General features: G+C 41.6%; 1 protein-coding gene across 7 annotated transcripts in view; it reads left to right on the top strand.

Annotated features, from left to right (window-relative positions):
- rxraa (retinoid X receptor, alpha a) overlaps positions 1-12,837 on the top strand; it is a 168,585-nt gene extending 155,748 nt beyond the window's left edge. For all 7 annotated transcript variants that reach the window (XM_037752976.1, XM_037752975.1, XM_037752974.1 and 4 more), the window contains 5 exons: positions 3,335-3,464; positions 5,086-5,218; positions 7,812-7,903; positions 10,905-11,010; positions 11,909-12,837. In XM_037752976.1, the coding sequence (XP_037608904.1) occupies positions 3,335-3,464; positions 5,086-5,218; positions 7,812-7,903; positions 10,905-11,010; positions 11,909-12,056 (609 nt within the window). In that variant the 3' untranslated portion in view covers positions 12,057-12,837. The remainder of the gene's footprint in view (positions 1-3,334; positions 3,465-5,085; positions 5,219-7,811; positions 7,904-10,904; positions 11,011-11,908) is intronic.
- The last annotated feature ends 268 nt before the right edge of the window (positions 12,838-13,105 follow it).

Below are 13,105 nucleotides of genomic sequence, written 5' to 3'. Positions count from 1 at the left end.
CTTAATTTATATAAAGGTTTAGTTTCTTATCTTTTCCCGAGCTTAAGGCAGGAAGCGTTGCTGTTATTTGGATGATAATTAGCTGATGATTCATCCTCGCTCCAGCATATAAGGACCGCTTCTTTTTTTTTTTTTTTTTCCAATCTAAAAAATGTGGGACATTTGAGTAATTCATTTTCATACTGATCTGTACGAGTACCCGAGTTTTCCCTCTGTTGTCACGCCAGTATAGTCTGGTTCAAGCTGAATAATGAAAAATTGAAAGGCAAATCTTTCGTCTCCCCTCCTCGAGTGATGAAAATTTCATAGGACAGTATGCAAGCCTGGCATTTCTCTAAGTTGCTGGGTTGATCGACCATGGCGGGGAAGCACGTGTGGCCGTCAACTCTTTGATTTGCTGGGAATGAAGACGTTACTTTTTGTGGCAGGTGTTTAGAAATCTGCTATAGGAGCTAAAACTTAAACTTTCTTCTCTTGCTCTCTGTCTCAAGTTTCAGCTTTTTGCTTCCTATTTTTTAGCTGCGATCTTCAGAGTAGAAGAAGAGGTTGAGCTGTGAGATATTCCCAGGTGGACTTTTTTTTTTTACTGATACATGGAGGTTAATGTAATTCCCTCACAGGTCACAGCGGGCTCCTCCATTGTGGCCCGATAACATCCTAAATGCTGTTCTGTGACTTGAACATTAAGTACAGTAACGTGATGCCGGAGGATTGTTGCAGGGAAGTGTAAGCTCCTCTCCCCTGTCATCTCCACAGACAGGCGCAAAGAAACCAGGTCAGTGTAAACACGGCTAAGATAGCCATACAACATTCATGAGGCTCGCCATGTTTAACGAGAACCCTGGGACTTGTATTCTTATGAGGAGGGGTGGCTGGACCGTGACGCACACCGAAGCCCCCTTTTTTTTTTCGCTTTTCTTTGTTTGGCCGGGGCCGCTCTTTGGAATGAATTAGCCAAATCTGTTTATGTGTTTTTGAGGGGGGAAACGCAGCTCACGAAAAACTGTCGCACCGAGCTGCGGCGTCCACGTCTCCCACGGAGATCAGATGTTGAAATATTCATAAGATGCCTGTTTTCTTTCTCCCCCTGAAGAAGGAAAAAAGAGACGACTTTCCGTTTTCAAAAAACAGTGTAGGCTTTGTGTCTGGTTTAAGTTTTTCATATCTGTGATACTCTGCAGTCAGTGTGAGTTTCACACCGTAGGGAGGGAACGTGGAGGAGAGGAAGAGATAGTCTTTGGCCCGCGTATTATAAAAGGAGAGTGTGAGCGGAGGGATGTTTTCTCCTTCATCTCGAACTAATCTTCTCTTGAGAGCCGCAGTTGATGTGGGGATCCTCCGAGCTTTGAGCATCGATCGGTGGGATTTGGCAGAAGGAAGTTGGGGAGAAGTTGCTGACTGTTTTTGTCAGAGTGCGAGTTCACACAGGGATGCTTAGAATTTAAGGATGTTTACTTGATTTAAAATGATGCACAAAAGCGTGTGCACAAAGTCTTTGTTTGCACACATGCATATCAAGGGTATGTGCTCTTGGGATGATGGCAAATTACTCGTCAGAGATTGACAGTATTGTTCTGTTTTTTTTGTTTTTTCCCTACCCAGATGGATTTACATTTTAGTGAGTTAGTCATACTGTATGTGTGTTGCATCAGTATTCCACCACTGCTCATAAACTCCCTGTTGGTCAAAGAATAATGTCTCCCAATCTGATGAATCGAGACAGTTAAGGACAAGCAGTCCTTGTCTCTGGACTGGTGCTTCAATTGCACACAAATGATCATCTTAAAGAGGACCTATTATGCTTTGGTGCTTTTTTCCCTTTTCTTTAGTGTGTTTTATAGTTTTTTGTGAAAGGTCTGCAAAGTTACATTGCCAAAGGGAGTTACTCTCCCCCACAGAAACACTGCTCCTGAACTGTCTGAAACGCCGTGCTTGAGGTCCTGCCTTTTCTTCTGTAACGTGGTGATGTCACCAAGTAACACATTTGCATAATACCTGCCAAGCGGTTAGTTTGGCAAGCCGTCAAACAAAGCTAAAGCTTAAAACAAACAAGCTTAAAACGTTTCTTGAACATTAAAGCATGTAAACATGTTCTAGTAGATGCAATGTATGTTCAAAAATCCTGTCTGCAGCCTTGTTCAATGGTAAATGTGAGTTTACTTGATTCCAGGGGAGCTGAAATTCTTGTAATCAAATGCAAACGTTTGTGTAAAAAGATAAATTGTTCTGCAATTGAAGATATTTTTACATTTAATGGAGCTTGCTTTCTTTGACACTAACTGTAAATGTTCTAGATTCACCGCTGAGATTACACTTAACGCTATTTAGTAGCCAAAGCGAAGAGAGGCTTTTTAAAAGCATATGCATCATGCCTTACATAAGATACATTAAAATAATAGATATGTCCATGTAAGATCCTTCGTTGGCCTTTCTTACAGCTTTTATGCTCACCTCTCCTCGAGCCCTAATAGATCTAATGTAGCGAAATCAATGAAGGATTGAAGCTTTCTCCTTGGTTCACCTTTTATTTCACAGAGGAACTAGTCAGTGTTCCTATTTCCGGCACTAAATGGACAATGCACAGTGGCGTCCATTAGCCAGCCCAGTCCACTACCAAGAACTGCTTGTTTTTATCATTTATCAAAATCTCAGAAATGTTGACCTTGAATAACGACAATTAATCTTTCGGAAAATGTATTAAAAACTTGGAAATATAAAAATAGATACCCGGTAATGAATTCATATTAGCATTTGATAGATAATGATAGTGGACATTTGTTTCAGGCATGTGCCCTGGAGAATAGTCAGTCAGCCATCATTATACATTTTACTGTGAGTAAATATGAATAATCATTATACACAATCATTTGCAGAGTTTTCTATAGGCCTGCGCAGCCTGATAATAAAGTCCCGTTGAAGCTCCTTAGAGCTTGTTATGTTGTGAAGTGTCAGTGGAGTGTCAGGAGGGGCCTCTTGAGCTCCACTAGCTCTCTGAAAGGCTGATTTGTGTGTCGGCTAAACGGTCCCCAAAGAAAGAGCCTGCTTGGTGAAAGTCATTTTTTTTTTTCTTTCACCGCCAGCTCTCTGCAGGTATTTCCTTCACAAGCTGGGACAGAATCACTGTTTGTTTTGTCTTCCTACTTGCTCCTCTTTAGAGGATATTATTCATAGCATAGTACTCATGTAAGCGTGATATGTGTGTGTTGACAGGTGGTTCAACCTGACACCAGGCTCTCAGCCAAGAAGAGACACCTAGACTAAAACAAAAAATATGACACCTTTTCATTTCATACTTACTTCGAGGATTTATGTGTGTTTGTGTGTTTCCCTGCAGCCCAACGACCCGGTGACAAATATCTGTCAGGCGGCCGACAAACAGCTCTTTACCCTGGTGGAGTGGGCCAAGAGGATCCCCCACTTCTCTGAGCTGCCACTGGACGACCAGGTCATCCTTCTACGAGCAGGTCTGTCAAGAAAAGGGCTTAAACCGGGTCGTAAAAGAGCCAACAAACAATGACAATGACTGACGATGATGATTTTGTTCCATAATGACCTCTCCAGTTACATGTGAAAACTCTGGCAAATGCTCCATGACTAGGTTGCAGGCTTCCTGGTAGACTTATGAGAATACACTGTTTACCATTGGCAGAGCATTTTGGCAAATTTTTCTTGGGTGCTACCCACATAATCAGCTGTGCTGCTCATCCCACAAATGCATGATCCCTACAAGTTGGACATTATTGTGAAGGTAACTAAACAGGCTTTCCAACGACGTAAAATACAATGCCAATTAGCATTGTCACAACAGAGAAATAATCCACCAAACACAAGTTTCCAAACTTTTTTTTCCCAGTTTATTTGCAGATGAGTATTTCACATTTTCGTGTTGTTTATTCATTACGCCTCCGGTGTGTAAAAGCCTATACACCCCTACATTCAAAAGCTACAGCTTCCATGACACTTTGACAACCTGTTAACCAGAACCATAGAATATGTTGCTGTTTTATCTTGTTAAAAATGACGAGGTGTTTAATTTTTATGATCCTAAATAAGAGTAGATATACCCACTGATGTTAGAATATAGACAGAAAAATCCAGAAACCATCTATGGGAAAACACAGATACTAGTGCTAGCTGTTGATCTGTATCTAGGTAGGACAATCTAAGCAAAACAAAACTTGAATAGACTAATCGGACCATAACTATGAATAACTGTCTTAGCCACGTGACTCAGACCCACCAAGGTCAGCTCATTGTGTGTATCTGCTGTATGCAGAAAAGCAAGCTAGCCGCTCAGGATCACAGAAGCAGCCACGTAAAACACAGAGTGAATCATCTGTCACTTCTCTTACATTCACTAACATCACATGCACGGAGGTCTTTTGGGTTCTTTCAACACATTGCCCTTGTTGCCTGCTTGTCGCACCAAATTACACCATTCTATTCTAAATCCACCTTGAGGGGGAAAAAAAATGCTATTACACACCCATCCCATACCCTGAAAGGAAAAAAAAATCCTCCCATAATTCCTTATCCTGAGCACATCCAATGATGGAGAGACTTCAGCAAAGCAGAGAGAGACATTATTCTGGAGAGCTCGTCTCTTCTTGGCTCTCAGGTTTTCTATAAATAACCGCTTTAGTTCTGCTGTATCACAGATAAAAGCATCCCGGCTCCTCTCATACCCGACTCAACTCTGGGGAGAAGAGGCGAGTGTTGCCAGGCAGAACAGTTAAAGGAGCCCTGTCACTCAAAAGGCAGCGTCTTGTGTCTTCGGCGCTCCCCGTGTCAAGCCCCTGCTTTGGCACATCAAGCCTGTTGTCTTTATTGTGATGGCAGGCGCAGTTCATCCCTTTTACACGCTTGTCTCCTCAGAAAGCATGATTCAAACGTCTTCGTAATAACCTGATGCCTGCGCTTGAGAAAGCTGCACGCTTTTACCGCGCAGCTTAATTGATTCATTGGAATTTCCCCTTTGTTGTCAGTTTCATTTTAGCTGAATGCTGTGTGAACTTTTGTACCGGGATTTGCCTTTTTTTTCCCCTCATACTTTCCCTCGATCTCTTTCCCAAATCTCTGCCGCAGGTTGGAATGAACTCCTCATTGCATCATTTTCGCACCGTTCGATAGCGATTAAAGATGGGATCCTGTTGGCGACGGGGCTGCACGTCCACCGCAACAGCGCCCATAGTGCTGGAGTGGGAGCCATCTTTGACAGGTCATTATTACCATATTACTTAATTTTCTTTCTTTAAACTAATGCTAAGTGCAACCTTCCGCTACCACTTTTAATAAGATTTTTCACAAGTAGTTTATGAATTGTAACTAATGGCTTTATTAGTGGTTAGTTAACAATTAACAAATGTTTTAAAGGTCAGTTATAAGCCATTAATAATGGCTTTTGCAAGGTTTTGAAAAAATATTTTGACCATTGTTTGTATAAAGCCTTAATAAATAATCTATTAACTACTAATAAAGCTTTAGATACAACTTCTAACACCGTTTAATAAGTATGTTTTATTAGAAAGTGTTTTACAGCATATGACATTTTGTTTTCCTCCACTGAAATAATACACATAGACTGGAAGTCATGAAAGGCAAAGCAGCACAGGAGACTATCGATTGACTCCACTATATTAAATATGTACACCTGTACGCATCAGGGGGGCCTCACCGAAACGCTGAACTGCTCAGAAAATGTCAAAACCCCCAAAAAATCCATGCACAAATCACTCACAGTGAAGTCAGGCATGGTCGAGAACCACGCTGGTGACGGTTATTGACATCCCAGCTGTCTGACAGATTGAAACCTCACAGGAGTCTGCCGTGTCTGTTCAGCAGCATCACACCTGGAGCTGAACACAGATACACAATTTTGGAAAGTCATAGAAAGATGCTAGGGCTGTACAATTAATCGAATATTAATCGCCATTACGATTTTGGCTTCCCACAATTAAATGAACATGATTGACTGCGATATTAATGTTTAAAATGCTCCGCTCAGAAAACTCTGCATAAATCAATTTCATCGGCACACAGCGGCACAGTCAGTAACGTCACACGGAGTGGAGGTTCTTCAGCGTGAGTGAAGAGGACATAAAGCTGCAATTTGTCACAACTGTAAGTCCCACGTAAGCCATGGGGAAATAACCTAAAAGCATTTCAAATAACTAACTTAATCAGACTCTTATTATACTGTCATTCATTCCCATGATGCTGCTTAATCACAGTGACCGACTCGTCTGCCGACAACACGGAGCTAATCAGCTAACGTTAACGGAGGTTCCATTCAGTTCCATTATGGTACATTCAAACTCTACTCAGTAAAAATGAGTATTTGTCGACAGTTAATTATAAAGCTATCATGATGAGTTCAAATATAATCTTGTAAAATGAAGTTTTTGGCGAGAAACTTGAATAAATCCAGTTGTTCGAGGGAGATGTTTTCACAGCAATATAAAATAGATATTAGAGAGGGAATTATGACCTGATTAACTTCCTAACACTAGTTCTAAGCAGATTATAATATATAATTAGAACTATTAATGGCAAATATTTAAATAAAAAATACAATTATGTATTTCCTAATCAATTGAATTTTGTTGTTTTTTGTAGATGACAATAACAAAGTGAAAGGATAACATTTAGTTGACGCAACATGGAAGTGAAAGCAGCGCTCTGTCTATTTATATGTAAAATTGCAATACAAATATTTTTTCCCTAAAATCTATGAATAATTGTGATAAATAATCACAATCTCAATATTGATCAAAATAATCGTGATTATCATTTTGGCCCTTTAAGATACAAGCAAAATATATACATATTAAGTATTTTATTCTGTTCATCAATTAATTGCTTAGATGATTTATTTAGAAAATGAAAATTGCAGTTGTAGTGTACAGTACATGCTCCTGAAGAATCCGAGATCAAACAGAGCTGTCAGTTACAGGTGCTGTCATCAAACCCACATTAGCAGCTGTCTATCTTTTGAATATACGTCTCTTCTTCTCAGTGTCGCTGCCCCTCACCGTCACCCATCACGAGCCTCTGTGCTCAGTCATCGGCGTTCACAGCCCCGGGACATATCCCATCTCTGGCATTAACTGTGGCAAGCATTAAGATGCAGAGAACTGATAATGTTTCTTTATCTACTCCTCTCTCTCTTCACCATACAAATGAAGACACTGATTAACTTAAACACTTCAGTCTTTTATTTTTCTTTTCTTTTTTTTTCTCTTACCCTGTTGTTCCTCCTCAGAACAAATTGAATTAGAATGAGCCACAATTGACTTTACAATCTGAGAGAGAGAGAGAGAGAGAGACGGAGCGAGAGGGAAAATAAAGAGCGCCGAGGAGAGGGTGTGACCGAGTCAAAGAGGGGTGAGGAGTTCGAGCGACTCCACGCACCCGACACTCCCACCAGTGATGTCACACACAGACAGTGGGAGCGCTGGTGTTAGATTACAGCTTGTGTTTACTCTGTGGCTTTCCTTTTATGAAAACCAAGTACTAAATATAATTACTTTGCTGGGTTGTAAACTTTTCCACTGATCTAACTGTGCCTACGTGGGCTGAGCGTATGTGTGCCTGTGTGTATTTGTTTTTAAATAGAACTGAGCTGGATAGTCATTAAAATCAATTTTTAATGTCTGGATCTGGATAATTCACAGTGGTTTTTCGTTTACAAAAATGTTCCAATTAGATGTGATCTAAACATTTCTGGCATTCGGTTGTCTGATATAACACAAAAATACTTTTGGATTTTGAATGACCCTAATCTCTGACTTTTTTTTGTCTCCTTTGTGCAGAGTGCTCACAGAACTGGTGTCAAAGATGAGGGACATGCAGATGGATAAGACAGAACTGGGGTGCCTTCGAGCTATAGTCCTTTTCAACCCAGGTAACTATCACTACATGGAAGCTTGCATTTGCTGTGGCAGGTGAAAGGAGCTGTAAATTGGGAGTTTCAAAGATGCGTGGTTTTTAAAAGAACATGTACTGTTGAACACTGTCTTTTTAATGCTAGTTTCAATTTCACTTTGAACCAAATCAATGAGAACACAGTAGGTAAATGTCTGGAAGCTGTGTGATCTGAGTTTAAAATAACAACTTAAAGGGTTACCGAGCTACATTTTAAAGGGTAGCTTCGCTATTTTTCAACCTGGACCCTATTTGCCCATGTTTTTGTGTCTAAGTGACTAATAGGGACAAATATTTCATTGCAACCGCTCGCGGGCTGCAATGTGATCCTATTGGGGCAAGCTGGCACCGTCAGTTACGTCCACTAAAAGTGCTTGTTTTTGCCATGAGATGCTCTGATTGTTATTATAAGTGTCTGACATTATGGAAAGAGTCTCGCTCAAGGAGAAGTTCCGATCTGAAATCTGGCGAGGTGATGTTGCCGGAGGACAAAGTCAGTATAGCCACCCCTATTTATTTGAGCCAGACTAAACGGATATTCAGATTTCACAACGAGACTTCTCATTGAGCAGGACTTGGACACTATAACAAACAGACCAATCAGATCAGATCAATTTAACTCTGATTCGGACTAGCAAAACGGACTATGGTTCGTGAAAGCACCCTTAGTGAACGTAAGGCTACATTGACGCTGCTCACTTGCCCCTGGAACTCGTTTACAGCGTTCTCCCTCAATACTGGAACAGTTTCATAAAGTGTCACTTAGACACAAACATCTGTATGTGCTGTAGGGCTGCTACTGTTTCTAACTATAACCAAGAGAAAAAAAAAGATTCAGCCATTATTATAATTGCTAAAATAGAATATGACTCATTAAGGACTACACGCTTATTGACACTCCACCTAAAATCTATATTTGAGTATCAAACTCGCTCCTCCAGTATGCTTGACAGATGGCTTTAAATAGTTTCTTTACTGACGCAGCTGGAATTCGGTTACAATCGATTCCAACGGCAACAACTTTTCACAGTGGGAAGAAAAATATGAAAACATCCAGAGAAGCTTCTTGAACCGCCCCTTGCAGCATAATCCACTCTCTCCACTGCCCCATCGGTACTCTGATTCTATTCATCCATTCAAGCATTTTTTCTTTCTTAAGAAACTTTTAAATTAACCGTTGTCGGTCATTTTGGTGAACTATTTTTGTGATATAAGAGAGGAAATTTTCCAAACGAGCCGCCATGTTGGTTGCGGTTTGAAAGCTGGGAGCAGCAGCCCACGAGCAAAGAACATAAATTAATACTCTTTGCCACGAGGGAAAGCGTTCGTCCAATCAGGTGCCTAGTGCCTCCGTCTAGTGGCAGCCCATCAAGCATTCAATGCTGGGAAGCGAGGCGATCACTTGCGTGGTGAGTGGAACCGCTGACTTTTTCATTTTCAAAGAGCAACGGCCAATGAGGAAACTCCAACACTCGGCTGACCAATCGTGTAACTTCATCGCTCAGTGACAGATTTTGCGTTTGTAGGGCTGGTCCTCTTTTGGAGTGAGGAAACTACGTTTTATGTCGACCTTTCAATCCAAAGAGTTTTGATACTGTTCAATTTTGGGTGGAGTATCACTTTAAGTTTTGGACTTGTGACTCAGCTTGACCTCATTAATGTAACTTGAGGATTGGGAACTGGCTTTTGACTTGCTCATGTTTTCTTTGAACTTGACTTTGGACTTCTCTTGTGAAATTGAGACTTGTAAAACTGATGTGCTTCCACCTCTGCATAAGAAAAGCTGATACAGTGCATATTCTATTGATGTGCATGTGCTGATGGTAAACCAATGGATTCTTTATTTAATAATACGACATCCTACTGTGATTTTTTTTTATGGCATTTTCCTGGCCAAAAAAAGCTTATGGCAGCGTGTTTTCTTTAATTGAGGCCCATGTGTTGCCAAGGCATGTGTCACGCCTGCTATCTGTGTGTGCTGTTCTGTATTTAAACCTCATCCACATGGCACCAAAGTAAACTAAACCAACCCATGAATGTGACCCAGGTTTTTAATGACTCAGTGCGGGAGCCTCCCTCCGTCCCTCTGAGGCCACTGTGGAGCCGCTCACCCCAGACACACTGATCCTCTGTGTTCGGCGTTTTGTTCGGGCCGCATCCAGGCCCACTGGCCCCGGTTCACGTCTCGGCCTGATTCCTTGTTAATTAGGGGTTCACAAGACTGGTCTGACGGAGAAAGCAAAGGGTGGGGTAGGGGGGGTGTAGGAGGGGACGGCGAGGCTAAAAAGGCCCTCAGTCGTTTCTTTCCCACACTGTGTGATCGAGTCCAGTCATTAACAACAAATGTTCATTCATTGTTGATCAATTGTGCAACGCTTTGTTCATCAGAAATGTTAATCAATGACGTGTTTGTGTTGGATCCTCCAGTGAGGCTTAAATTAGCGCAGTCCTAATTGGACTAACCCAGAATGTGGCGACACACGTCCACAATGAGCCTGCAGGGTTAAAGCTCAACTTGTAAGTTAGGAAGGCTCTGTTCTCCATCATAAAACTACTGCACGGCGCCTTTGAGCAAGGCATTTGCTCAAGTTTTCACTAGCCAAAAGAAACAGCATTTGGCAAAGAATTGTAAGAATGTGAAGGAGAATGTAAGAAAGCGGTGTATACATGCTCCTGCAGGCTGTTCTCACGCCATTTCCATAGTTATTTTAACCCAAACGTTGACTTATATGTCACATAACTTCCATACTTAAGTTATGCCAATTCCGTAGTTATTTTAACCCGGACTACAATCTTTTCATAAACCTAACAAAGTAGTATTGTTGTTTCAAGTTCCTGTGAAGATGGAAGTTTATTTTGAAAAGATGTATGCTTGCATATTACATGCAGGAAGGTACGAAAAATTAGGTAAGATATCATATGTTTGCTCATGAAACACTGTTCCTTTCTAATTGTCTAAATTGCTGTCGTTGTCTCCACAGACTCTAAAGGTCTGTCCAATCCAGGTGAAGTAGAAGCTCTGAGAGAGAAAGTGTATGCGTCTTTAGAGGCCTACTGCAAACAGAAGTATCCCGACCAGCCTGGCAGGTATGAATACAAACACAGCAATGACTGTGTGTGTGTGCACATACCCACACTTGTCCTCATTTGCTCTCTCTTCGTTTAGGTTTAATAAATTGCACATAAAAAAATGTTTTCAATATATTTTCATTCATTTTCCATCTGTTTATTACATGTTGCTCTCCTGCCAATTAGCTGTTTGGATGCCAGAAAAAGTTTTGAGGGTTTAAAAGAGGGCCTCATGCAAGAACATTTTTGGTATTCTTATCCTAAGAGCTAGTTAACATTTGCTGTTAGCTCCGTGCAGGACTGTGCTGCTTACCGGCTGCAAACAGCTAACGTTTACCAGCTCTCGTCCTGCCGATTTCAACACGGGAGGTGCTTTTGATTTACATCATGATGCATGCAGGCTCTATTCAGTAAAAATGAGTATTGGGTAAAGGTTAACTCTAACGTTATCATGATGTGTTCCAATCTTGTAAAATGTAGTTTTTGGCGAGAAATTTGAATAAACAGTTGTATGAAGGAGATGTTTTCACAGTGATATAAAATAAATAATAGAGTGACGTTACTAAAGGAGTGTGTGTTGAAGTACATGGGATTTATTGTTTTACTCTGGGTTTTTACCGTGGTATTGAATTGGTATGGAGAATCGTGGAATTTCACTGGTATTGGTAACGACTACAAAAAATTCTGGTATCATGGCATCCCTACTCCTAACTGCACAAACTTAGCTAAGAGGAAATGTGTCTGTGCCACTTTCATACAAGCAGCTCTTGCACGAGGCCCAATGTGTGGCTGCTGCACATTATGTTGAAGGCACTGTACGCATGTGCATCATCAGTGGTGTAGTTTGTCATCCATCTCGTCCTCTTGTCAGATGCATAATGATCTTGTTTCTAATTCTGGTCTTGTGTTGTGACAGGTTTGCCAAACTGTTGCTGCGGTTACCAGCGCTGCGTTCCATCGGCCTCAAGTGTCTGGAGCACTTGTTCTTCTTCAAGCTCATTGGCGATACGCCCATCGACACGTTCCTCATGGAGATGCTAGAAGCCCCGCATCAAATGACATAATAGCAGAGAGGGTTGAGCCCTCTTCACCCTCTCCCTCTCTCTCTCTCCCCCCGCCACCTCTACATCTCCCACCAGCCCTGGATCGGGAGCAGGGTTCCTTTTTTAAAAATCCCGTCTCCAGCAATGGACAGATCATGTGACGACTTTGGATGGAGAAACCTCTCCCTTCCTCCCATTCCTCCCTCCCCCTCTTCCCCTTTTGATGCGTTTCAAAACAATGAATTCATCATGTCAATGGGTCTGTTTTATACCTTGTAAAAATATATAAATAAGAAAAATATATATATATATGAAAATCACACGGCAACACGAGTGACAAACAGAGGACTTAAAAATAAGGTCGGACAGAAGACGAACGTTATTGAGCCATCGTTTTCATCCTCGCTTTTCCTACACCATGACAAGAAAAAGCAGAGATGATCAGGTTTTTAACACCCACAGTTGCTTGCAGGTATTTTGAAAAACAAAAATAATCGGCGTTGATGTCATATTTGGATGCTCAGCGTTGTGACCGGGACAATCGTGGACTGCTGGGAGAGCCTCAGGCTGTCTAGACTTGGACCTGAGCCCTCTTTTTCTCTCTTTCAGGACTTCGGGGAGGGACGGTGTTGGTGGTGTGGGGGGGGGGGGGGGGGGGGGGCGACAACGTCTGCTCAAAGGAACTCGTCGGTTCCTGCCTGACTCGACTGAACACGTCAGGTCTTGCACTAGCTGTTTTTGAAGTGTGAGCTTTTTCTGGAGTAGAAGTGGGTTAACAAGACTGCAAGTGCTCAAAAAAAAACTCAGGTCTGCCCAATTCCAACAAATACAACCATGTCTTACTCTATTAGCACTGTGCGACACCGGGGGAGGACGACATTATTAGTTCACTGATCAGCCCTTCAGTTAATTGATCGAACGAGAATTTGGGGAGCTTGTTACGTACAATCTGTAGACAGTCATCTGCATACGGGAAGATGCAGGCTGTTGTAAATTAGCCACACATTAGCTTTATGCCACATGACGCTCTGAAAGGCTACCAGCAGGTGCAGGATTTGTCATCCTTTTTC

This window comes from Sebastes umbrosus, chromosome 19 (assembly GCF_015220745.1).
Source record: "Sebastes umbrosus isolate fSebUmb1 chromosome 19, fSebUmb1.pri, whole genome shotgun sequence".
NCBI classification, from domain to species: domain Eukaryota; kingdom Metazoa; phylum Chordata; class Actinopteri; order Perciformes; family Sebastidae; genus Sebastes; species Sebastes umbrosus.
The sequence above is the reverse complement of the archived record's forward strand: the minus strand, read 5'-3'. Positions and strand labels throughout refer to the sequence as shown.